The sequence below is a fragment of the Gorilla gorilla genome, chromosome 19 (assembly GCF_029281585.2).
Source record: "Gorilla gorilla gorilla isolate KB3781 chromosome 19, NHGRI_mGorGor1-v2.1_pri, whole genome shotgun sequence".
Taxonomy (NCBI): domain Eukaryota; kingdom Metazoa; phylum Chordata; class Mammalia; order Primates; family Hominidae; genus Gorilla; species Gorilla gorilla.
Window position 1 is genome coordinate 19128387 of NC_073243.2, and position 25194 is coordinate 19153580.

Here is a 25194-nt window from a genome sequence, read left to right on the forward strand (position 1 = left end):
AAGATTTCTGCACTTGGAAACTGGGAAGATGGCGACAAAGCTTTCTGGTTCAGCTGGAAATCGCGCTCAGGGCCCCTGAGTTCCTCACTAGCCCAATCCTTGGGAGAGGATACAGTGACCCTACCTTTGCTGCATTCACACCTGTCAGGGAGCTGCACAGCCACACAGGTAGCCTCGCTCCAGGAAGCACTCACTGGAGGAAGCCTGTGGGGCAGAGGAAGAACCTGGTGGGTGAGCACAAGCTCAGTCTGCATAACTACCTTCTCCCACTCATGCTTTTCTTCCAGCTGCATGAACATATCCAAAATGTAGGTCATATGGGCAGGGCCACTGAGCTCCAGGATGTCCTCGCTCACTGGCACGTGGCTAGGCCACTCGGCGAGCAGGGATGCAAGCACGTGGCGGGCGTACAGGACAGCTGTGGCCTCGTTCACTCGGAAGAGGTAGTCCCGGACAGCCCTCTTACTCTTGCAGTTCAGCTCCTTGTGCAGGAGGGCGGCGCTCTTGCTACGGCGCTGCTTGGCATAGCTCTGCTGCAGTTCGCTCTCTGTGCTGGAGATCAGCTTCTGGGTCACAGGGTTCGATTCAGCAGTGGCTTGGTCGCAGAGTGCAGGCCGGGACTGCAAACCCAAGACCACCATTACAGAGGTCTAGCCTTCTTACAGTGGTGGTATGGGGTAGGGGATGGGGTGCAGATACTTTGGGTCCAAGGTCGGGTGACATACCAAGCATGGCAGGATAATCATGTCTGTATCCACAGCTTTGGCGCTCTGCTCCTCCAGCCTCAGACTCTTACTGGGCTGCCACCGCTGAGCCAGGGACCGTATCCTTTCATCTGTGGTGAGCTCATCACCATCAAACCTGAAGAAGGGCAGCACAAAGTTGAGTACCAACAGTGTAGAGAGGCCAGTTTTAACCTGCACTTGTTGGCAATGTCGTTCAGAGTTGTTCTTCTGTTAGTATCAATGACATTATCATATTCCGTGTTTTGCCAACTGGATTCACAGCCTTCACTTATGCATGGATACAGAATGCATGTAGGCTCTGTGGCAGGAGATGCAAACTCTCCTGCAAAATCCATTCTCCTTTTCTATCTTTTCCATTTTTAAAATTAATGTAAATGTTTTATTTTCATTAAAAAAACATTTTTAAAAAAAATTTATTTGTTTTTTTTAGAGATGACGTGTTGGAGCTATGTTGCCCAGGCCGGCCTGGAACTCCTGGGCTCAAGCGATCCTCCTGCCTCAGCCTCCCTAGTAGCTGCGATTACAGGCTCACACCACCATGCCTGGACTCCCCTTCTCTCTTTTTTTTAAGAAAATTTAACAGAGTTTAAATGAGCAAAGAGTGATCCCCGAATTGGGCAGCTCCTGAATCAGAATGGGTTCAGAGTGACTCCACTGCTGTGGTTGGAGGTTTACGAACAGAAAAAGGAAACTGACACACAGAAAACAGAAGTGAGGTACAGAAACAGCTGGAATGGTTACAGCCTGGTGTTTGCCTTATTTGAACGCAGTCTGAACAGTTGGACGACTCTGGCTGAAACTCGGTGGCCCTTCTCTCTCTCTAAAGCTCCCTGAGTTTTATCAAGAGCCACAGTCACCCAGCTAGAGACATGGTTAGCAGCTAGATGTGCTGATGCCCCTGGGTTCTGGGCAGTGCAGGTGAGCGAGGTGGTGTGCCACCTCTGGAGTCTACTGGACTAATGGTGCACTCCCTTCTCCACCTCCCCTCTTTCCTCTGGGGAAGAACCGAGAGGTGGGGTGGCAGAGAGAGCTTTCACTCCACAGATGAGAACGCTGGGATTGCTGGGTCCCTCTGTGGAGCAGAGCTGTCACCCACCCCAGACTCTGCCTACCTCTGGACTGTTATGTGAGAGAAAAACAAATTCTATCTGCCCTGATCCATTATATTTCTGGTTTCTTAGTTACCGCAGCTTAGACTGTACCCTAACTAATGCAACCCTGCTTCACCTCATAAAGGCTTTTAGGCAATATATAAGAAACTAATAAAAGAGAAACACAAAACACAAAATAAAAGAAAAATTAAATGAGAATTTACAATGAGTAAGAAGTCAAAATTAGGATACGGGGGATGGAGGAGACTGGATTGCAGATATGTAAAGTTCTACCCAAATTAAAAAGTTGGGCCCAAAAACTAGCCCTGAACTTCCTGGCCAAGAGAAAGGGAATGTTCTTAATTTAAAAAATCTCTTGAGCAGAAATTCCTGCTCTGTGCTATCTGCTCCCTGGGATTACACATGAGAGACATCTTGGTGCCTGCCCAATTTCTGTGTCTGTAAAATGAGTTTCCTCTCAGAGGCAGACTACAAACATAAGTTTTAAAGAGGAACCACGGTGCACTTTGAAGATGATCCAGGTAAAGTAGCACAGGCCACCTCCCACCTCGCCTTACAAAGGACTAGCAACTGCTTCCCGGCCTGTCGGAGCGTCGATCGATCCAGAAGCTGCTGCCAGGAGGCGCACACCCTCCCGCCCTCACATGTTCTCTCCCTGGCCACACTTCAGCTGCACGGAAATGTCCCTTACCTCTTCTGAACCTCCAGGAAGAAATAATCGGTCTTTTTCATCTGCAGTTCGTATATGGCCCGGAGAATGTGCAGAGGGGCATTGAGGGCATCATGAGCCATCTGGAGGCCAGGGGAGGACGCAGACAAGAACCATTAACAGTGCTTCAATACGGTATTGATCAACTGAACTCAAAACTGAGAAGACAATGCAGCAAAAGCTGCCACAGGTTATAATTGAGGAACATTATATGGGTAGTTTAAAAAGCATATAAAATTGTAAGCACCAAAACACGGACTGTAACACCTACACTACGACTGTAACTTCAAAGGAAATTATAAAACACTAAAACCCCAAAGAAATATCCTGTCAACAAAATACAATGCTGATAGTAGATACTTACCACATCGTATTCATGGCTAGCGTCTCTATAACTGTTTTACACTCAAGTTTGACAACTAGCACATACATGGGCACTGTATTTTCTTTTGATTTTTTTTGACACAGGGTCTCACTTGGTTGCCCAGGCTGGAGTGCAGTGGTGTGATCATAGCTCATACCACTGAGTACCCAAAAGCGTAGAAAGGCAAGAGGAGTTTTAACCTGCACTTAAACTTGTCAGCAATGTTGATCAAAGTAGTTTTTCTGTTAGTATCAATGACATTATCATTTTCTGTATTTTGCCAACTGGATTCATAGCTTTCACTTATTCATGGATACAAAAATGCATGTATGCTCTGTGGCAGGGGATGCAAACTCTCCTGCAAAATCTGTAAACTTGAACTCCTGGCCTCAAGTGATCCTCCTGCCTCAGCCTCCTGGGTAGCAAGGACTACAGACACATGCCACCACACCTGGCTAGTCTTATTTTTTGTAGAGGCAGGGTCTTGCTAAGTTACCCAGGGTGGTCTTGAACTCCTGGCCTCAAGTGATCCTCCTGCCTCAGCCTTCCAAAGTGCTGGGATTACTGGTGTGAGCCACTGTGCCTGGCTGGGATTTGCTTTTTCAGACATTCTACGCGACATTCTGTTTACTCTTCATTTAGTCACAACTTCTGAAGTCCAAGCCCTCATCCTTTTCATATTGTTCTGAGGAAGAATAGATTATCTAGGAAAGGTAAGAGTGTATTTCTGAGAAACTATGAGGAAGGAACTATTGTATAGAGTTCATGGACGAGCCTTAGGGCTTTAGTAAGCCCTCAAAATTCATGCAAAATTTTACATACATGTTTGAATGTGTATTTTATGGGGAGAGAGGACCTAAAGCTTTTGAGTTTATAACCCAAAATATTAACAACTATTGCTGTGGGGCTTTTCTGTTCTTCTGGATCAATTCTGCACAACATAAGACTGAGTCTTTAGGAAGTGAATTCTCAGGACAGCAGACGGAAGCATTTTCATGTTCAGGCTAAAACATGGCCCGGGCCAAAGAGAAGCCATCCCTCAGAAGCCCCTCCCAAGCCACAAGATGACTCAAGAACACACCAAGAAACATATTCTGGTGGGCTCATCCAGGCCCTCAAGGGGGTCCAGCTTTTTCTGCTCTGGGTCGCCAGGGCTGCTGACTGGCCGTTCCACCTCTTCCTCTCGGTCCCCTCGCTCATCCAGCTGTAGGTCTCCGTGCTCAGCCAAAGCGCTGATCTCCTTTTTTGAGGAGTACAGCATGATGGACAAAATCTACACAGAAAGAAAATCCAGCTGAATGTGAGCACTCAGCGGGCGGGAAGATGGTACAGTCCTTTAATCATGAACATATCGGGTCTAACTTTTTAAGACATCAGAATCTACCTGAAGAATGTGAAATGAGAAAAGAAACACGAATGTATGTTTAATTACACTTTGTAACTGAAGAAATACTAACTGAACACTATGGGAACCTTTGTGTTTATTAACTTCCCCACAGATGGTATAAACTGCTATCATCCTTTTTAGAACTTCTTTTGGCAAAATGTAAAGAGCCAGGGAAATGCTCATATGCTTTCACCCAGCAACTCATCTGTTACGAATAATGTAAAATATACAAAGTTATTTTCATAATATGCTCAGTGAAGCACCAATACCAAAAAAACTGAAAGCCACCTTCATGTATTATATGTAGCCATAAAAAATATTATGAAAACTACATCAAAACCTAGAAAGCAGCCCACATGCCATCAATTTATTTGAATACGATGCTCGTGATGCAGTCTAGATTTACACATGCACCGCAAAATGCATAGAAACAAAACGAGAAGGAGAAAATACACAAAACGCTAATGGCAGCTGTGTTTGGAATATAGAGTTTGGAGGGTTTTTTTTTTTCTTTTATAAAGTTTTCTGCAATATGGTTCTAATAATACAAAATTTTAATTTAAATATTCTCTAAGAATAAAAGTTCAAATACTCTCCAAATTATCCATTAATATGTTGTAGCACATTTTCCTTAAACCTAACCAAATCTTCTTCTGGCAATTGAGAGCTGTTTCTGCAGGTTCCAGCCTCTGCTGGGCTGTGAATGGCCGCTCACTCCCTCCTATGTGGCGGCAGCCTTTCCTGGGCCTGAATGGCCGCTCACTCCCTCCTACGCGATGGCAGCCTTTCCTGGGCCGAAAGCTGGCACTGGGCACAGAAAGTCCACAGGGAACCACAGTAGTTCCGCTAAGAAAACTCTAAGGTCTACGGGGAACAGTAATAAAACTATAATGATCAACTAAAATCCTACGTACAAATAAACATAAGTGAGGACAGATTTAGAGACTGTTTTGGCTGAAAGCAACTTTAAAGGGAAATACTAATTCAAGGGTATACTTTAGTACCATGATATAATGGTTAATCATGTGTTTCCATAAAATGCTTCTCTTCCACTGTTCTTTGAACAAACATTAAATTCATTTTCCCTGACAGGGGTAGACGGGTGTCATAATCCCTATTTCCAAAAGGGAATACAGAAGCAAGGCAGTTTTCAACACTGTACTAAAGGAGTGTGCACAGGGCAGAAGCAGCTGGAACTCAGTGATGCTTCTAACTCGTAGGCCAGCACATCTGCACCAGGAAAGAGGAGCAGGAGTCCCTCTCGTCTCTTACTTCCAGGTCCCGGAGGAGCCACGTTTTACTAAAGCCAGTCCCTTTGCTGCACTTTTTCACCAGCAACTTCAGCAAATCGGTCTGAAGGAAAGTAGCATGGGTCTCTTCAAAACCGTGAGCCTGCCAAGCAGAAAAAGAATGATTTGTGACTGCCTTGGAGTGAAGAAGGTACAACCTTAGCTATAACTCAGTCTGTTCATTCACTCTTTCATTCATTCGTTCATTCAACACATACTTTTGAATGAAGCCTATTTTATGTCACACCCCCCTGCTCTAACTTCCAAAAGCTGTCTGGGGCTCTTTAGGCTAAAATCCAAGCCTCTGATCATGGCTGACAAAGACCTACAAGGTCCCTGCCTGCTTCTCTGGCTGCGACCCACCTTTCCTGCATTATTCTAAAGCCTGGGAGGTGTTCTTTCTGTTCCTTGACCACCACGCTTGTTCCATTTTGAGGCCTGGAGCTTGCTACTCGCTCCGCGTGGAATGCTCTGTCCAGTTTCCCCAAAGCTGACTCCTTATCTATCGGTTCAAATTTTACTAGAGAAAAAGGCTTTTTTTTGACCCACAGCAGTTTTTCTTGCAGGCCCCCTGTTGTCTCTCTTGCCGGTCAGACCACAAGCTCCAGGAGAGCAGGGACCGTCTTTCTGGCTCCAACACTACATACTCAGTTCCATCTGGCCCTTGGTGCTCAACAAATATTTGCTGAATGAAGGATTCAAAGACAGAAATTATTGCTGCCCTTAGGGAGTTTATTTTCCCTTTCCTACTATGATGTAAACAATGGAAACAGTAGCACATTGTGATAAATGTCATGAACTAAAGAAACAGCAGGCTGGGCACCATGGCTCATGCCTGTAACCCCAGCACTTCAAGAGGCGGAGGTGGAAGGATGGCTCAAGGTCAAGAGTTCAAGACCAGCCTGGGAAACTTAGCAAGACCGTGTCTCTACCAAAAAAAAAAAAAAAAAAATTAACTGGGCATGATAGTGCACGCCTGTGGTTAGTCCCAGCTACTTGGGAGGCTGAGGCAAGAGGACCCCTTGAACCAAAGCATTTGAGGCTGCAGTGAGCCGTGATCACAGGTCTATACTCCAGCCTGGGCAACAGAGCGAGACCCTGTCTCAAACAAAGAAATGCCAGAGAAAACCCACAAACAAACAAACAAACCAACAAAAGAAACAGCAGATGAATGGTCTCAATTCTACAACTACAAACTCCCAGGGCTGGATCAGAGCTGAAATGCCACTGAGGCCAGCTGCTGTGGTGTTGAGTGCCCTCCGTGACCTCCCTATCAGTGCTTCCACTGAACAGCCTTCAACTGAGCTCCTCCTTTCATGGATATCCTCTGTTGGGAAGATGATCCTAAAAGTGAGCTGACATATGTTTCCTTGAAAGATCATTCCTCCCAATCACTGCCTCTCAGGTATGGGAAATTCTCATAAGTCAGCTGCTCATCTCCATGCCAAATATTGCCCAGGTTTTTTTTTTTGTTTTTGTTTGTTTGTTTGTTTGTTTTACAGAGGGAGTCTCGCTCTGTTACCCAGGCTGGAGTGCAATGGCATGATCTAGGCTCACTACAACCTCTGCCTCCCGGGTTCAAGTGATTCTCATGCCTCAGCCTCCCGAGTAGCTGGGATTACAGGCACGTACCACCACACCTGGCTAATTTTTGTATTTTTAGTAGAGATGGAGTTTTGCCATGTTGCCCAGGCTGGTCTTGAACTCCTGAGCTCAGGCAATCCACCTGCCTTGGCCTCCCAAAGTGCCAGGATTACTGCTGTGAGCCACTGTGCCCGGCCATCGCCCAGCTTTTCAACTTGTCTACCTCCTTCCACTCCAACTGTCAAACCTGTTGCTCATCCCCTAGGAGGCTAGCTCCCTCTATTCTTCCCTTCATCGTCTATGATGAAGCACAGGAATTGTCATTTAGAGAGAAAAGTAAGAAACTTTTCAGTCAATTTTTCTTCTCATCTGACAAAGTTGTGTTCCCATAAAGTAGTAGTATCAGATTCCTTGAAACAATGGAAAGACAGAGAAGCCAACTATCAGGAAAATTATATTTCCTCTTTGAAGTTATCTGTGCGTAAGGCCCACGCGTTTCTAAAAATAATCAAGATCCTATGGTTTACCATCCATCGAAATCAGATGGCATTTCCTCCTAGTTAATCCCCACGCAGATGTCAAATTATAGCCAGATCCACTGGCAACTGGAGAAGCTCCCCATTACCTTTAGTGTTTTATACAATCCTTTGAGGGCCAGGGACAGGACCCAAGTTGCTTCCACTGCCTCGGGACAATGGCTATCCATGCTGCTTTGCAGAAGGTGACTGGCGATAAAGGCAAAGTGCTGGGAGTATTGGCTCAGCTGGGCCCGAGAGTCACCACACTCTTGTCCTCCTCCCTTCTGGACCAGCTGGTAGTCCTTCACTGAAGGGTGACATCAGGCAGAAAAAGAAAGGCACAAAAGTACAGTTCATGCTTCCAGCAGCTATTTCTTCCATAGTAACATGCCTTACTAAAGTAGGGACTGCAGAAACATAAATCTCTTGGGCTCAGTCTTAGCCAAGAAAGCCAGCTTGCAGGTAAACACAAAAATAGTAATGGCTACCTATCCATCAAGCAACTGAGTGGGACAATTTGCATTCTTACTATTGTGCATAAGTAGGCCATCTCCACAAGTGTTAACAAAAGTTCTTAAAGATGGCATATATGAGGCTGGACGTGGTGGCTCACGCCTGTAATCCCAGCACTTTGGGAGGCCAAGGTGGGTGGATGACTTGAGGTCAGGAGTTCAAGGCTAGCTTGGTCAACATGGCAAAACCCCGTCTAATAATACAAAAATTAGCTAGGTGTGGTGGCACACGCTTGTGATCCCAGCTACTCAGGAGGCTGAGGCAGGAGAATCACTTGAACCCAGGAGGTGGAGGCTGCGGTGAGCCAAGATCGTGCCATTGCATTCCAGCCTGGGCGACAGAGTCAGACTCCGTCTCAAAAAAAAAAAAAAAAAAAAAAAAAAAATTACTACACATGAGATTTCCATTTCCAAACAAGACAGAACAAGAGAGACTGGATTTACTCTCCCACCTTAAACAACCAGGACACTGAAAAAACATGAAACAACAGCTTGCAGATATTGGGCAAAAGGTAGTATAGGACTATGATCCCTGAGAGAAGGGATATAAACTAGATCAGCCCTCCAATAGCACCAGCTATCTGCAGATGATTTCCAAGTGGGAAAGCAAAGTGCTGCAAAGTGGGAAGCAAACATCCAGGCAGAATCCAGCAGTCTCAATGAATTAAAGAAACAGAGATCAGAGTTCAGGGAGGTCAAGGCAGCTAGAATGTACAGGGCAGAATATCAGAGCAGGGAGATGCAGAGAGAGAGGGGTGGGTTGGGGAGAGCTCTCCGGAGATCCACAGAGTCACTCACGAGTCTGTGGCTGCATACTGACCTGCACATTTCTGTGAAAGGAAACTATCTGGGGCAGGAGAAAGAGCTACAGTAGACAGAACAATTCCTGGAGCTCACAGAGAGCTGGGAATACTTTGTCTTTCCAACAGTGAGAGTGGAAGTGTCCTAGTGGAGATGGGGGTGGGGGCAGAAAAAATATTTGAATACATAATGGTCAAAAATTTTCCAAATTTGATGAAAACTGTAAATCTAAGGAGCTCAATAAATACCTAAGCAGAAGAAACATAAAGAAAATCATGTCAAGGCACATGCATAATTGAATTGCTAAAAATATAGCCAGAGGAAAAAGAGACATTACAAAAATGTAGCAAAAGAAGAATGACAGCAGACTTCATCCCAGAATCTACACAAGCCAGAAGACAATAGACAAACATCTTTTTTTTTCTTTTTGAGACGGAGTTTTTGCTCTTGTCACCCAGGCTGGAGTACAATGACGTGATCTTGGCTGACTGCAACCTCCACCTCCCAGGTTCAAGTGATTCTCCTGCCTTGGCCTCCCAACTAGCTGGGATTACAGGTGTCCACCACACGCCCAGATATTTTTGTATTTTTAGTAGAGACAGGGTTTTACCATGCTGGCCAGGCTGGTCTCAAACTCCTGACCTCAGGTTATCCGCCTGCCTCAGCCCCCCAAAGTGCTGGGATTACAGGTGTGAGCCACCACACCCAGCCTTTAAAGTATTTAAAGTACATCTTTAAAGTATTTGCTAAGATAAAACTCAGCTTAGAATTTTTTACCTGGCAAAATTATCTTTCAAAGATGAAGTAAAAAAAAGTCCCCCAGACAAACTGAGAGATTATGTCACGGCAGACCTGCACTACAAATAATGTTCAGCGCAGTTTTTCAGGTCCCCCCCGCAAACTAAAAAAGATCCCAGATGGAAAACTGAATCTTTACAAAGGAATGAAGAGCACTAGCAATGAAAAATAGATAGCTAAATATAAAAGCTAATGTTTTCTCATTTTAAAATCTCTTGAAATCTCTCTCTCTCTTGTTTTTTGGGGGGTGGTAGAAGACAGGGTCTTGCTGTGTTGTCCAGGCTGGCACTGAATTCCTGGCTTCAAGCTTTGCGATCCTGTCTTGCCTCCCAAAGTGCTGAGATTACAGATATAAGACCTACGCACCCAGCAATATCTCACTTTTTTTTTTTTTTTTTTTGAGAGAAGTCTTGCTCTTGTTCCCCAGGCTAGAGTGCAATGGCACGATCTTGGCTCACTGCAACCTCCGCCTCCCCGTTTCAGGTGATTCTCCTGCCTCAGCCTCCCTAGCAGTTGGGATTACAGGCGCACACCACCACATGTGGCTAATTTTTGTATTTTTAGTAGAGACACGGTTTCACCATGTTGGCCAGGCTAGTCTCAAACTCCTGACCTCAGGTGATCAGCCCGCCTCGGCCTCCCAAAGTGCTGGGATTACAGGCATGAGCCACTGTGCCCGGCCTTTTTTTTTTTTTTTTTTTTTTTAAAGAGACAGGCTCTTGCTCTGTCACCTAGGCTACAGTGCAGTGGCATGATCATAGCTCACTGCAGCCTTGATCTCCTGGGCTCAAGTGATCCTCCTGCCTCTGCATCCAAAGCAGCTGGGATTACAGGTGTGTGTCACCACACCTGGCTTTCTAAAAAATTATTTTTAGTAGAGATGGGGTCTAGCTATGCTGCCCAGGCTGGCCCCAAACTCCTGGCCTCATCATCATTTATTTATTTATTTTTGTAGAGATAGAATTTTGCTATGTTGCCCAGGTTGATCTCAAACTCCTATCCTCCAGTCATCTTCCCACCTCACTCAGCCTCTCAGAGTGCTGGGTTATTTTGTTTTTCTTAATGATTTCATTTTATTTCCACTATTGGCTCTTTATCTTTTTGGGTTTTGTTGTGGTTGCTCTAGGATTTACAGTAGTGTACCTTCAAATAATTTCTTAAATGTTGTTCTAGGGTTTACACTGAATGCCTTTAACTTATCATAGTCTACCTTCAGATAATAGTATACCATTTCACATATAGTGTCAGAACATTACAACATTTTCCACTGCATTCTTTGTGCTGTTACACATTTTACTTCTATATGACATAAATCTCACATTACATTTTTTTGCTTCAAAAAGTGAGATACTGGCCAGGCATGGTGGTTCACACCTGTAATCCCAGCAATTTGGGAGGCCAAGGCAGGCGGATCACCTGAGTCAGGAGTTCAAGACCAGCCTGGCCAACATGACAAAACCCTATCTCTACTAAAAATACAAAAATTAGCTGGATGTAGTGGCAGGTGCCTGTAATCCCAGCTACTTGGGAGGCTGAGGCAGGAGAACTGCTTGAACCCCGGGAGGTGGAGGTTGCAGTGAGCCGAGATCACACCACTGCACTCCAGCCTGGGTGATGGAGTAAGACTCTGTCTCCAAAAAAAAAAAAAAAAAAATCCTAAATTCAACCATCTTGATAACTGCAATAAATGTAAATGGTCTAAACACATCAATTAAAAGACAGGGATTATCAGATTGGATTTTTTTTAAAAAAGACAAGAAATCCACTTTAAATGTAAAGACACAGGCAGGTTAAAGTGAAAAGATGTGAAACCCATGGATATGAAGGGCCAAGAGTATTTTTGATTTGAGTTTGGCTGAGCCTCTGGATGCAAAACCCACAGATATGAACAGCCAACTATAAGGGACTAATCCACAAATTTTGCTATCTGTGGGGAGTCCTGGAACCAATCCTCTGAGGATACTAAAGGATGACTATTCTATGCAAATGCTATTTTTAAAAATGCAAGAGAGGCTATATAAATATTAGATTTCAGAATGAGGAATATCATTAGGGATAAAAAAGGGACATTTCATAAGAAAAAGAGAAACATACAATTACAGTTAGAAACTTCTATAGTCCTCTCTCAGGAATTGTTAGAACAAGTAGATAAAACATCAGTAAGGGCACAGAAGACTTGAATAACATTATCCATTGACTTGACCTAATTAACATCTATAGGATACTCCACCAACAACATAGTACACATGCATTCTCTTCAAGTGTACATGGAAACTCCACGAAAACAGACCTAATTTTGGACAATAAAACAAATTGTAATAATATTCATAATAGGACTGAACTAATTAAAAATATGCTCTATGACCACAAGGGAATTAAACCTGAAATCAACAACCAAACGATATCTGGAATATCCCCCAAATATTAAGAAACTAAACATCAAACTTTTAAATAATCCACAGAGCAAAGAAAAAAAAATCACAAGATAAATTGGAAAATATATTGTGACCTAAATGAAAATGATAATATATCATAAAAAAAATTGTGAGATGTTCCTACTGAATCCAAGGGACACTGAAAAAGAAAAAAAAAAATAGTGGATGTGGCTAAAGTCATACTTAAAAGGAAATGCACAACATTAAAATTCTTCTATTGCCAAGGAAGAAAGGTCTCAAATCAGTGATGGCTCCTACCTTAAGAAACCTGTAATCCCAGCACTTTGGAAGGCTGAGGCGGGTGGATCACTGAGGTCAGGAGTTCGAGACCAGCCTGACCAACATGGTAAACCCTGTCTCTACTAAAAATACAAAAATTAGCCAGGCATGGTGGCATGTGCCTGTAATCTCAGCTACTCAGGAAGCTGAGGCAGAAGAATCACTTGAACCCAGGAGGTGGAGGTTGCAGTGAGCTGAGATCATGCCAATGCACTCCAGCCTGGGCAACAAGAGCAAAACTCCATCTCAAAAAAAAAAAAAAAAAAAAAAAAGACAGAAACCAGAAAAGCAGCCAGGTGTGGTAACTCATGCCTGTTATCCCAGCACTTTGGGAGGCTAAGGCAGGAGGATCACCTGAGCCCAGCAGTTTGAGATCAACCTGGGAAACATGGTGAGATCCTGTCTATTAAAAAAAAAAAAAAAAAAAAGAAAAGAAACCGGAAAATCAGTAACAACACATTAAACACAAATCCAGAAGAAATAAGGAAATTTATGTGGGCAGTAATCAAAGAAACAGCAAACAGAAATAAAAGAAAAATCAATGAAACCAAAGTTGGTCCTTTGAAAAGATCAAATAACTTGATAGATCTCTGGCTAGACTATCTAGGAAACAAAAAGAGAAGACATAAATTGCCACAATCAGAAAATAAGAGAAGACGGCTCATACCCCAATATCCCAGGCTGAGAGAAATTAAAGAAACCTAAATTTATTCTCTAAATAAACTGAATGATGTACCATGCACTCAATATAGAAGTCCCTGACTTAGAATGGTTCAACGTAATGATTTTTCAACCTTTATAATGGGTTTATCAGGACATAACCCCATTATAAACTGAGGAACATCTGTCTGGTTAAGGTATTGTCCCAAATTAATCTATAGATTCGATGCAATGCCAACCAAAATCCCAGAAGGCCATATACTTTTTTGAGACAGGGTCTTGCTGTGTTGCCCAGGCTATAGTGGAGATCACATTTCACTGCAGGTGATCCTCCCACATTGCCTCCCAGGTAGCTGGGCCTACAGCATGCCACCACGCCTGGCTACTTATTTTATTTTATGTAGTGATAGGGGTCTCTACAAAGTGCTGGGATTTCAGGTGTAAGCGACTGCGCCTGGCTCCTGCAGGCTCTTTTATAGAAACTGATAGAAACTCTTTTATAGAAGCTGATTCTAAAACTTACACAAAAAGGCAAAGAAACTAGAAGAGTCAAAACAATTCTGAAAAAGAGCAAAGCTGAAAGACCTGATTTCAAAATTTTATACAAATTTAAAATAGTCTGGCCAGATGTGGTTGCTCATGCCTGTAATCCCAGCACTTTGGGAGGCCGAGACAGGTGGATCACTTGAGGTCGGGAGTTTGAGACCAGCCTGGCCAGCATGGTGAAACCCCATCTCTACTAAAAATACAAACGTTAGGCTGGGCGCAGTGGCTCATGCATGTAATCCCAGCACTTTGGGAGGCCGAGGCAGGCAGATCACCTGAGGTCAGGAGTTTGAGACCAGCCTGGCCAATAGGGTAAAATCTCGTCTCTAATAAAAATACAAAAAATTAGCCAAGTGTGGTGGTACGTGCCTGTAATCCCAACTACTTGGAAGGCTGAGGCAGAAGAATCGCTGGAACCCAGGAGGCGGAGGTTGCAGTGAGCTGAGATCGTGTCACCGCACTCCAGCCTGGGCAACAGAGTGAGACTTGGTTTCAAAAATAAATAAATAAATAAATAAATAAATAAATAAATAAATAAATTTACAATAGTAAAAAAAGTGTAGTACTGAAGTAAGGACATATAGATTAATGAAACATAATAGAATCCATAAATAGATACATGTGTGTCAATTTTCGACAAGATTCCAAGATAATTCGATGGAGAAAGGATGGCCTGTTCAACAAATGGTCCTGGATCAAATGGATGTTCATACGCAAAAGAAAAGATCTTAGACATTTACATACACGAAAACAGCACAGACACTGCCTAATGCTGACGCTGAGTGAAAATGCAGATGGCTTCACGAGCAGAACTGGGAATGTAATGGGTAGGTACTCCAGATTGCCTGGGCCTTGGCAAACTAAGTCAAAAGGGCATTTGTGATATAATACTTTCAATGTTATACTGATAAAACAAAATGGAAAGTTACATGAATTCTAATACAATTATTTTAAGTGCAGCCACCTGACTCCATGTAGTCACCTGACTCCGTAACATGTTTAAATGACCCATAGAAAGCAAATGACACCAGCAAATGGAGAAATTAAATGTTCAGAACCTATGTATCTAGCCAACCAAAAAACACAGAGCCATATACACAAAAAGACAGCATGGAAAGGGGCCTTTGAAATTATCCCAATTCAATACATCATTTCAGAAATAAGGAAAAAGAAGCTCGGGGAGCTATAACTTGCTCTTAAAAAAAAATCACACGCAGGCCAAGAGCCAAGGTAATTTCATTGATTTTAGGGTACGGAGGGATTAGGCATTTTTCTTCCATTCTTAGAAAAAAATAATTACGCATGGTACCTGTTTTCCTCTTCCGAGTTTTGACATCAACAATCACAGCCCTGTTCTTCTCAGTAAAGTGCTTCAAGATGATCACATTATGGGGTTCATTGGCATTATCCATATAAACGCAGCGGGTTCCCACACAGAGGACCTAGAACGTGGTAGACAGAGAGAGAAAGGCAGCTCAAACATGGAGACAAGAAAGAATTCTTAGCCATAAGCCCAGCCCCCTTTGATTGTGCCTCTGATTTCAACAAGCACGCAAGGATAGGGATCTTCTCATCTCTAAGTCCAAAGAGTCTGGCACAGGCTGGCACAGAATTGGTTTAAGTCCTTGCTGGATGAGGCCATGTTTTTACAGCCCCTTTGTCCTAATCAGTTGAGGGACATGAAGATTAGAAATAAGGTCAAGATGAATGCCAAAATGAAAGACAATTTTCTTTGAAGTTCTTTGTAATTTGATATATTACAGTCACCTATTATTCAAAGCCAACTACTGGCTAATAAATGAGTCAAATGTTTTACCGTTAAAAATGCAAGTTGAATAAACCATCCCATAATCTTGACAATACTTCAATACTACGAAAGCAAGGTGTACGGGCAAAGGAAAAAGCTTCCAAAGAGATCTATGCCTATATATCCAGAAGCCACAGAGGCTTTGGTGTGTATAGTGAAGACTGGAAGGGGTGACCAGGCCCTCAGGCCTTCAGAGTGTGGTACCTGGGGGAAGCCAACCAGCACGAGTAGGGTGAAGATGTTGGTGTGCTTCAGCTGGAATGGCAGCTGCTTGATGCAGTGGTCTGTGAAGGTGGCAATGACATCACGCCACAGTGGGGCACTGTTGAGTGACCGCAGGATCTCTGCCATGGAGCACGCCCAGTCCAAGCCCACCCGGCTGGAAGGCAAGAGCTCCATTAGGGGCAGTACACAGGGCTCCAAACTCAACTCATTAGAGCTCACTACACTCCAAGGCAGACCCAGAGGCCTTCAAAGAGCCATTCATTAACTAGCTTAAAAACTACCAGAATAATGCTTTTTGTATAATGGTGAGCAAAAGAGCAAACAAAATCAAGACTTGTTACTTACATACTCACCCTACGGCTGTGTTTCCAAAAATCTCTATAAAAATCACCTGTGTGTGTGCACATGCACACTCATATTCAAACACAGAAGAAAATGTAGTGAGATAGCACCAGATGTATTAAAATGGTACAAGTCAGGGTGACTTTTTTCCTTCTTTTATTATTATTATTTTTTTGAGACGGAGTCTTGCTCTGTCGTCCAGGCTGGGGTGTAATGGCGCGATCTCTGCTGACCGTAACCTCTGCCTCCTGAGTTCAAGTGATTCTCCTGCCTCAGCTTCTGGAGTAGCTGGGATTACAGGTACACGCCACCATGTCCGGCTAATTTTCTTTGTATTTTTAGTAGAGACAGGGTTTCACTATGTTGGCCAGGCTGGTCTCGAACTCCTGACCTCGTGATCCACCCGCCTCAGCCTCCCAAAGTGCTGGGATTACAGATGTGAGCCACCGTGCCCAGCTTATTCCTTCATTTCTGTTTTCCAAATTTGGTGTTGTGGTTATGTTACTTTTACAATGAAAACAGATTTATTTGCTTCAACCTCAAGGCCCACACTTACCGCTCATAAAAAACAGAATATGCCTCATTAGAGAGTTGAATCAGCAGCCAGTGTAGAGACTGCTCAGCTGTTTTAACATTGGTGTTAAGCACAGTTTTAATGTGGGTTGACAGCATTGCTCATGAACCTAATTCTATTTCCACAAAACTCTCAGACAACACAACTGTAGCACACCGAAATTAATCAACAGCCAGACCTTCAACTTAAACAAATAAACACCAAGGTGGGATAGAGGGCAGGTGGTTAGAGGAGCGAGGACCAAGGCTACCTGTCCAGACACACAGCTCCCAGGCTAAAGAGCAGGTGGGTGGTTTTCCAGCCATCTGGCACAATGGAACTGTCCCCTGCAGCAAACAGGTTGTGTTTGGCTGAGAGGACTTTGATCACTGCGGCGTCTACCTCTGCTGGCAAAAGACGGATAATTAACTGGCCGAGAAGACCCAGGGTGAGATGGTAGGTTTCATTCAGGTGGCCTGCGTTTGAGATGACAACCTGAAACATGAGTGGAAGGACGTGCTCCAGGTCTATCAGGGGAACTGTGGGGCCCTGCCAAGAGAGGGAGAGAAATCTGTTCAGTACAAAATCCACATAACCAAACTTGCTAAATATTATATCTCCCTCCTACCTTATTTACAGCTGGCCTAGTGCTAACGGAATCATGCTTGTAGCTTTCATAAATGCCATATGTATAATCACTTACAAAATAAACATCCTCAGCTCTCATCTTACAATCCTACTTCTAATATTTATTTACCCTGAAAAAGAAACTTAAAATACTTGGTGTCCCCCTCACCTTTCAAAATGTCCATTGTAAAATAATTTAAATAATTCAGAAACACGCAAAAGTTAAAGCTCCCCTAAATCCCCTCCCTGCAACCATGGCCAGCAGATAACAACTGTTAAGTTTGATGAATAGTCTTTCAACCTTTTTCTATGCATATTTACACATGATATATGTAAAATAGGCCAGGCATAGTGACTCACACCTGTAATCCCAGCACTCTGGGAGGCCAAGGCGGGAGAGTCACTCAAGCCCAGGAGTTCAAGACCAGCCTGGGCAACATAGTGAGACCCTGTATCCACAAAAAATACAAAAAATTAGCCAGGCATAGTGGTACGTGCCTGTAGTCCCAGCTACTTGGGAGGCTGAGGTGAGAGGACTGCTTGAGCCCAGGAGGTGGAGGCTGCAGTGAGCCATGGTCATGCCAACTGCACTCCTGCCTGGGTGACAGAGTGAGACTCCGTCTCAAAAAACAAACAACATGTCTGTGTGTATACATATATATTTGTGTATGTATGTATATGTAAAACAAATTTAAAATTTTAAATAGTTGTTTTTCTTTCTTTAAATAGTGTCTTGCAACTTATTAATACTTTGTTTCCAGTTCTTCATTACTATAAAAACCATTCAGCTAAACGGCCTGGTACAAACATTTCTATACTTATACCATTTGTTATTTTCCACGGGAAAAAAATGCACAAAACTGAAGAAAGCTTTTACAATGTCTGAGTTGTTATCCTCAGTGTGACTCAAGAGGCCACTATATCCATAGTATGAAAACAAAGCAATCAAAGAACAAAAAGTTCTTGGAAATAAAAAGTGATTCTCAAGAAGGCGTCCTTCTGACACGGCAGCCTGGTAGGGGTGTCACAGTCCAAGAACTCAGAAGGCATCTAGGCAGGGGGTTGGTCTGGTGGAGGCCACATGGTGTCAGAACCCAAGCAGGGTATGGAATTTCCATGGAGAAGGCCTGGCAGAGGAGTCAGAGCACAGGTGGGTGAGGAAGTCACCCAAGCCCAGGAATGCCCAGGCCTCTGGAGTTGGAGCTTGGGCTCCGAGTGAGGTGAGGAGGGCAAAAGCACAGAAGAGCAGCCTGATGTGAGTGTCCGAACCTAAGGTGAGAGGTGAGGGCATCTGTGCGGGGAGTTCACCCTCACACAGGGGCTCAGAGTCCAAACAGCATAAGGAGAGTGTTGCCACTGAGTAGCAGCCTGTTGCGGGTGAGGTCGTCTCACTGCAAGGGGGCAACCTGGATTAGAGAGACAGACCCAAGTGTGGTGGGGAGGTATCCATGTCAAGAGTCCACTGTAATCCCAGCATTTTGGGAGGCCGAGGCAGGGGGATTACCTGAGGTCAGGAGTTCAAGGCCAGCCTGGCCAACATGGTGAAACCCTGTCCCTACTAAACATATAAAAATTAGCCGGGTGTAGTGGTGGGCGCCTGTAATGCCAGCTACTCAGGAGGCTGAGACAGGAGAATCGCTTGAACCGGGGAGGCAGAGGTTGCAGTGAGCCGAGATTGCACCACTGCACTACAGCCTGTCCAAAAAAAAAGAGTCGAAACAAGGAAAGGAGGACACCTCAAAAGAAGAACAGCAGCAGAGATGTGAGACTGATCCAGTAGGTAATTATACGAAGGATGATGGGATCCAGGATTCTCACTGTTAAAGACTGGATTCTTTAAATCAGGGTTTCTCAACCTCAGTGCTACTGAAATTTAGGTCTGATAATTCTCATGTGTGTGTGGGGTAAGTGGCACCTGTGCATTTAGAAATGTTTAGCAGCATTCCTATAGTCTAGACTCCGCTAGAATTCCAGGAGCATTCCCTGAGTTGTGACAGTCAAAAATGTCTCAAGGCATTGTCAAATAGCCATATTGGATACCTTCAGTTTGAGAATCACTGCCCTAAGGCCGGGCGCGGTGGCTCACGCCTGTAATCCCAGCACTTTGGGAGGCCGAGGTGGGTGGATCACCTGAGGTCAGGAGTTCAAGACCAGCCTGGCCAACATAGTGAAACCTCATCTCTACTAATACAAAAATTAGCCAGGCGTGGTGGCACATGCCTGTAATCCCAGCTACTAGGAAGGCTGAGGCAGGAGAATCACTTGAACCGGGAGGCGGAGGTTGCAGTGAGCAGAGATTGCACCACTGCACACCAGCCTGGGCGACAAGAGGGAAACTCCGTCTTCAAAAAAAAAAAAAAGAGAATCACTGCTCTAAATAAATATATACAGTATACACACACACACACACTCTCTCTCTCTCTCTCTTTCCCCGCACCCCGCCCGCCCGCACTGAGAAGACTTGGGAGCAGTGACACCCTGTTAGCAATGAACCCACCTAGTGCTCAAGCCATTTCTAAATACTATCCTCTACCAAAAGGAATGAGGTCACCTTAGAGAAATGGCTGATTCTAGGGCGAGGGGAGGGAGAATTTAAGAAGTGCTGAAATGATGGGGATATGTCAAAAGGACACAGAAGCCAGCGTGAATGGGTTCCCACTGGTCAAAATAAGTAATCAGAATAATGGATTATAGCTCATGGAGTAAAACAGGAAATCATGAACCCATAATGATATAACTAACTAAATAAATAAATTGTTTGATGAGAAACAGGATATTTACATAGTTTCAAAGACTCTCCCCACTAAATATTTACTAATAACAAAAGGAGAAAGATTATGGTAGAAAAGGCTAATGGACACCACTTAATCCAGTGATCAAAGTAAACATGATCAGTAATGAAATACGTCAAAACTGTGTTCCACCTGACAGGCTGCAATGAGAATGCAGCATCTCATCTGTGATTTTCCTGCCCAAGAGGCAAAGCCTGAATCTAATTATGAGGAGACATCTGATAAACTCCAACCCCAAAGAGGAGGACATTCCACACAATAGGTGGCCTGTGATCTTCAAAAGCATCATGATCACGAAAGTAAAGACTGATAACTGTTAAAGACTAGAGGTGATTAAAAGACATGACAACAAACTGCTACACATTCATTCTTTTTCTTTTTCTTTTCTTTTTTTAAGAGACAGAGTCTTACCCTATTGCCCAAACTGGAATGCAGAGGTGCAACCTTGGCTCCCTATGACTTCGACCTCCTGGGCTCGAGTGATCCTCCTGCCTCAGCCTCCCAAGTAGCTGAGACTATAGGTGTGTGCCACCATGCCTGGTTAATTTTTCTATTTTCTTGTAGATAGTCTTGCTATGTTTCCCAGGCTGGTCTCGAACTCCTGGGTTCAAGCAACCCTCCTACTTGGTCTCCCAAAGTGCTGGGATTACAGATTCAAGGCACTGTGCCTGGCCTATACATTAATTCTGATCCTCCTGCCATGAAAGACACTTTTGGAGCAAACTAGTGAAACTTGAATAGGGAGTAAGCATTAGATGGCAGCAATGTACTGATGTTAATTTCTCTGACTTTGATGACTGCTGTCTGGTTACACATGAGAATCTCCTTGTTTGTAGAAAACACACACTAACATATTTAGAAGTAATATGGCATGAACTTGGCAACTTTCAGGCACAAAATTATTTGTATAGTACTTTTAACTTTTACATAAGTTTGTAATTATTTCTAAATTTGAGAGGATATGGAGCAAATAAAGCTTTCATGTGCTGCCACGGGAGTGTGAACCGGTACAAACATTGCAGAAACTGTTTGGCAGGGAGTGTGAACTGGTACAAACAACGGCAGAAACTGTTTGGCAGGCCAAGTTCGGCCTGCATTCAGATGCTCATCAAAAGCCACAGACAGGTGTGCTCATAGTACCATCTGGAGTAATTTCCAGTTTAGAAACACTTAACAATAGTAATGTGAACTTTAAAATTATGGCATATTCATATAATGGAATTCTGGATAACAGCGAAAAGGAATAAAGGAAACTAATCACAATAACATGGATGCATCTCACAAACATAATGTTGAGCAGAAGAAGCCAGACACAGGCCGGGTGCAGCGGCTCACGCCTGTCATTCCAGCACTTTGGGAGGCCGAGGTGGGTGGATCACTGGAGGCCGGGAGTTCAAGACCAGCCTGGCCAACATGGTGAAACCCCGGCTCTACTCAAAATATAAAAATTAGCTGGGTGTGGTGGCACATTCCTGTAGTCCCAGCTACTTGGGAGGCTGAGGCACGAGAAATCACTTGAACCCAGGAGGCAGAGGCTGCAGTGAGCTGAGATTGCTCCACTGCACTCCAGCCTGGGCAACAGAGCAAGACTCTGTCTCAAAAAAAAAAAAAAAAAAAAAAAAAACCACCACCACCAGGCAAGAGGAATGCAGCGACTTACTCCAGCTATACAAAGTTTCAAAACAAGCAAAACTAACCTATGGTGACAGAGGTCTTTTTATTACTGGGTTGTAAGAGTTCTTTATATATTCCTTATAGGACTCTATCTAGGCAGTTTTTACACTAAAATAAAACTAATAATTTGCCCTCCAAAGTGCCTGCTAAAAAAAAAAGATTATTAGGGGAAAATAACCTCAGTGGTGATTTTAAAAAGTCAACTTAATGAAATCTCCCAGAACAAGAGATAAACATGAAAAATACAACCAAACTGAAGAAAAGATGGAGGGTAGATTCAAGGGGTCCATCCTGGCCAGGCGCAGTGGCTCACGCCTGTAATCTCAGCACTTTGGGAGGCCAAGGTGGGCAGACTGCTTGAGATCGGCAGTTCTAGACCAGCCTGTCCAACATAGTGAAACCCCATCTCTACTAAAAAAACACAAAAATCAGCTGGGCATGGTGGCATGCGCCTGTAATCCCAGCTACTCAGGGGGCTGAGGCACAAGGATCGCTTGAACCCAGGAGGTGGAGGTTGCAGTGAGCTGAAATTGCACCACTGAACTCCAGCCTGGGGGACAGAGTGAGACACCATCTCAAACAAACAAACAAACAAACAAACAAACAAACAAACAAATCCACCCTGCATCCAGGAGATGCAAATGGGGCAGACACAGAAGCAAAGCCAAACAATGGCAGAAAGGCATTTCCTTAGCTGAAGTAAAAATGGAGTTTTTAATCAGAAAAGCAAATGATGCTGGGAAGGCACATAGAAAGAGAACATTTTTTTTTTTTTTTTTTTTGAGACAGAGTCTCACTCTGTCGCCCAGGCTGGAGTGCAGTGGCACAATCTTGGCTCACTGCAACCTCTGCCTCCCGGGTTCACGCCATTCTCCTGCCTCAGCCTCCCGAGTAGCTGGGAGTACAGGTGCCCGCCACCACGCCCGGCTAATTTTTTTGTATTTTTAGTTGAGATGGGGTTTCACCGTGTTAGCCAGGATGGTCTCGATCTCCTGACCTCATGATCTGCCCGCCTTGGCCTCCCAAAGTGCTGGGATTACAGGCGTGAGCCACCATGCCCGGCCGAGAACATCTTTTTAAAAATTATTTTACAAAACCTTTCTCACAGAGATAATATCTATTTTGACATGGTCTAATGAAACGTCTGAATTCCAAGGGTTAAAAAAAGAAAATATTTAGGCAAAAAAAATCAGTTGATATCATGTTAATACTGGACTTCTCATCGGTTGTTCTAGATGGTGGAAGACTATGCAGCAATGTCACAGGGGTCCGGATGAAAAGGACTGTGTCCCTGTAATTCCACACCCAGACTGTCTCCCATCTTTACCTGTAGCCTTTCCTCAAAAAGTACTTGAGGAAGTATTCTAGCACAACAAAAAATGAACTAAATAATTCAGAAGGAAGAAATAGTAACTAATAAATAACATGCAGCCAACACTGTAACTATCAATCATTAATTACCATATGGTCTACAATTCTAAAAGTAGTTTGAGAGAGGCAAAATCCAAAAGATACAACAAAAAACTCCAAAGCAGCCAACCAACCAAATGATCCAGAGCTAAAATTACAGATAATTTGCACACTTGGGATATGATGAGGGAAATAAAAGCATCTCATCTTGTCAAGGAATAAAAGGTCTCACTTTGTTTGGAAGAGAAGGTAAAAAGGTTACACTGTTAATTAAGAGAGAAATACAGGCTGAAAAAAGTGGGTAAAAATTTAACTATAACCATGTTTCTATAAGAAATATGATACAGACTTCATGAATGATTACAAAAAAAGGAGAAAATAGGAAGGGGCAGGGAAAAATGTTCACTGGAGCAGGGCTGGGATGGGGACAGTCGGCTGGCACAGAGCAGTTAACCAGGTCATCCCATCAGAAGTAAGCTGGCTGCCCGTAACACACATGGTTATAACATAGCTGAGATCCAGTCAGGAAAAGGTCACTCTTACAGTGAAATTGGTAAAATCAACATAAAAAGGCTACGAGCCAATTGCAGAAGGGCCCTACCCCAAGAGATGGTTGCTCAACGTGCTACCCAGTGAGCTATGGAAAAGGTGCAGCTCTAATTGACACGGAGGCAGCTGAGGCAGCTAAAGTTAGCAGAAATCAGTCATGGCTATTAAGAGAGAACAAAGGCTCTGGCTGATGTGCCTGCTCAGCCTCCAAAGGTTGGGGAGGGCAGGCATAAGACCACGATAGTGACTGCACTGTCCAAGCCTGAGGGTACTGATTTCAGAGGTGAATTACCAGCTACCTAGACAGGTCCGGCCAATTCATCCAGGTGAAGAAAAACACATCTTCACAGTATCCTGTTCTCATTCTAGTTCCACGTGCACCATACAACCTTCTGAGCTACAGTGTGGTCTTCTGGAGGGATTTCCGTACCAAGACAGAACACATAATGATTTTCCTGCCAGACACATACCCCTGTGAATTGTGACTGATTTATAAATCAGCCTCAACTCCCACGTAAAAGTTCACGTAAAAATGCTCCTCTGAGTCTGAGCATCTCCAGGCAAACTGCTAAAAAAAAAAGTCCTTGGACTCAAAAATCTTGAGGACCAAACCTTGGGTCCTGCGGGCACCGTCCCTTCCCCAGAGTCCTGCCAACTTGGAAAATCCTGTTTCAGCAGCCTGCTAGCTTTGTCTCTGATTCCTCTCTGTTTACTAGAAAAAGTGGGAGACCACTGTAAAGATTGTCAGCTATTCCTAAATTAATAAATAAATTCATTATCAGCTCAGTGAAAAAGCTAACAGGATCTCTTCTTTAATATGATAAAAATGACACTAAAGTTCATATGGAAAAAATATATTTACAGGAACAGTCTAGAAAATTATGAAAAAGAATAACGAAGGCATACCTAAACTGTTCAGAGTCTTTAAAATGTCAATGTTTTGAAAGTTTAAAAAAAGGCAAGGGAAGGAGATTAAAGACAAAATCAGCATGACATCTAAATACAACGGAATTTTTAAGAGGATCCTGATTAAAAAAAAAAAAACCTGTAAGGCACATTTTGGGGATAATTGGGAATATCTGTATTTAGGCTATATGTATAAAACTATTCTATCAATGCTAAAAATTGTAAGCATAATAATGACATTGTGGTTATATAGGAGAATGTACTTTAAGGAGAGAAGTATTGAGGGTGAAGTGTCAATGATGGCTTCAACTCATTTTCAAAAGTTCAGGAAAAAAATATAAACAGAGATAAAGCAAAATATTAACAACTGGTGAATCTAGGTGAAGATCTTCATTCATTGTTCTTTGAAGTTTTCTATGAGCTTAAAACTTTTCAAAATAAAAAGGTAGAAAAAATCATTATAAGCATTATATATATTGTTTTATACACACACACACATATATACATTTACAAAATATAGAAAGGGTCAGAAGAAAATAATTATAACTTCTAATCCTACCCTTAAGGAT

The 25194-nt window shown here is 43.4% G+C and overlaps 1 protein-coding gene across 4 annotated transcripts in view; it reads right to left on the reverse strand.

The window, feature by feature from the left end:
• Positions 1–25194, reverse strand: part of ZZEF1 (zinc finger ZZ-type and EF-hand domain containing 1) — a 140348-nt gene that overhangs the window by 12690 nt on the left and 102464 nt on the right. For 3 of the 4 annotated variants that reach the window (XM_019013515.4, XM_063700523.1, XM_055367177.2), the window contains 9 exons: positions 16939–17216; positions 15752–15926; positions 15050–15182; positions 7817–8016; positions 5591–5710; positions 4013–4204; positions 2550–2650; positions 726–861; positions 261–620 (listed from right to left, as the gene is read on the reverse strand). In XM_019013515.4, coding sequence (XP_018869060.2) covers positions 261–620; positions 726–861; positions 2550–2650; positions 4013–4204; positions 5591–5710; positions 7817–8016; positions 15050–15182; positions 15752–15926; positions 16939–17216 — 1695 coding nt within the window. The remainder of the gene's footprint in view (positions 1–260; positions 621–725; positions 862–2549; positions 2651–4012; positions 4205–5590; positions 5711–7816; positions 8017–15049; positions 15183–15751; positions 15927–16938; positions 17217–25194) is intronic. The other variant, XM_055367179.2, reaches the window with a different exon arrangement.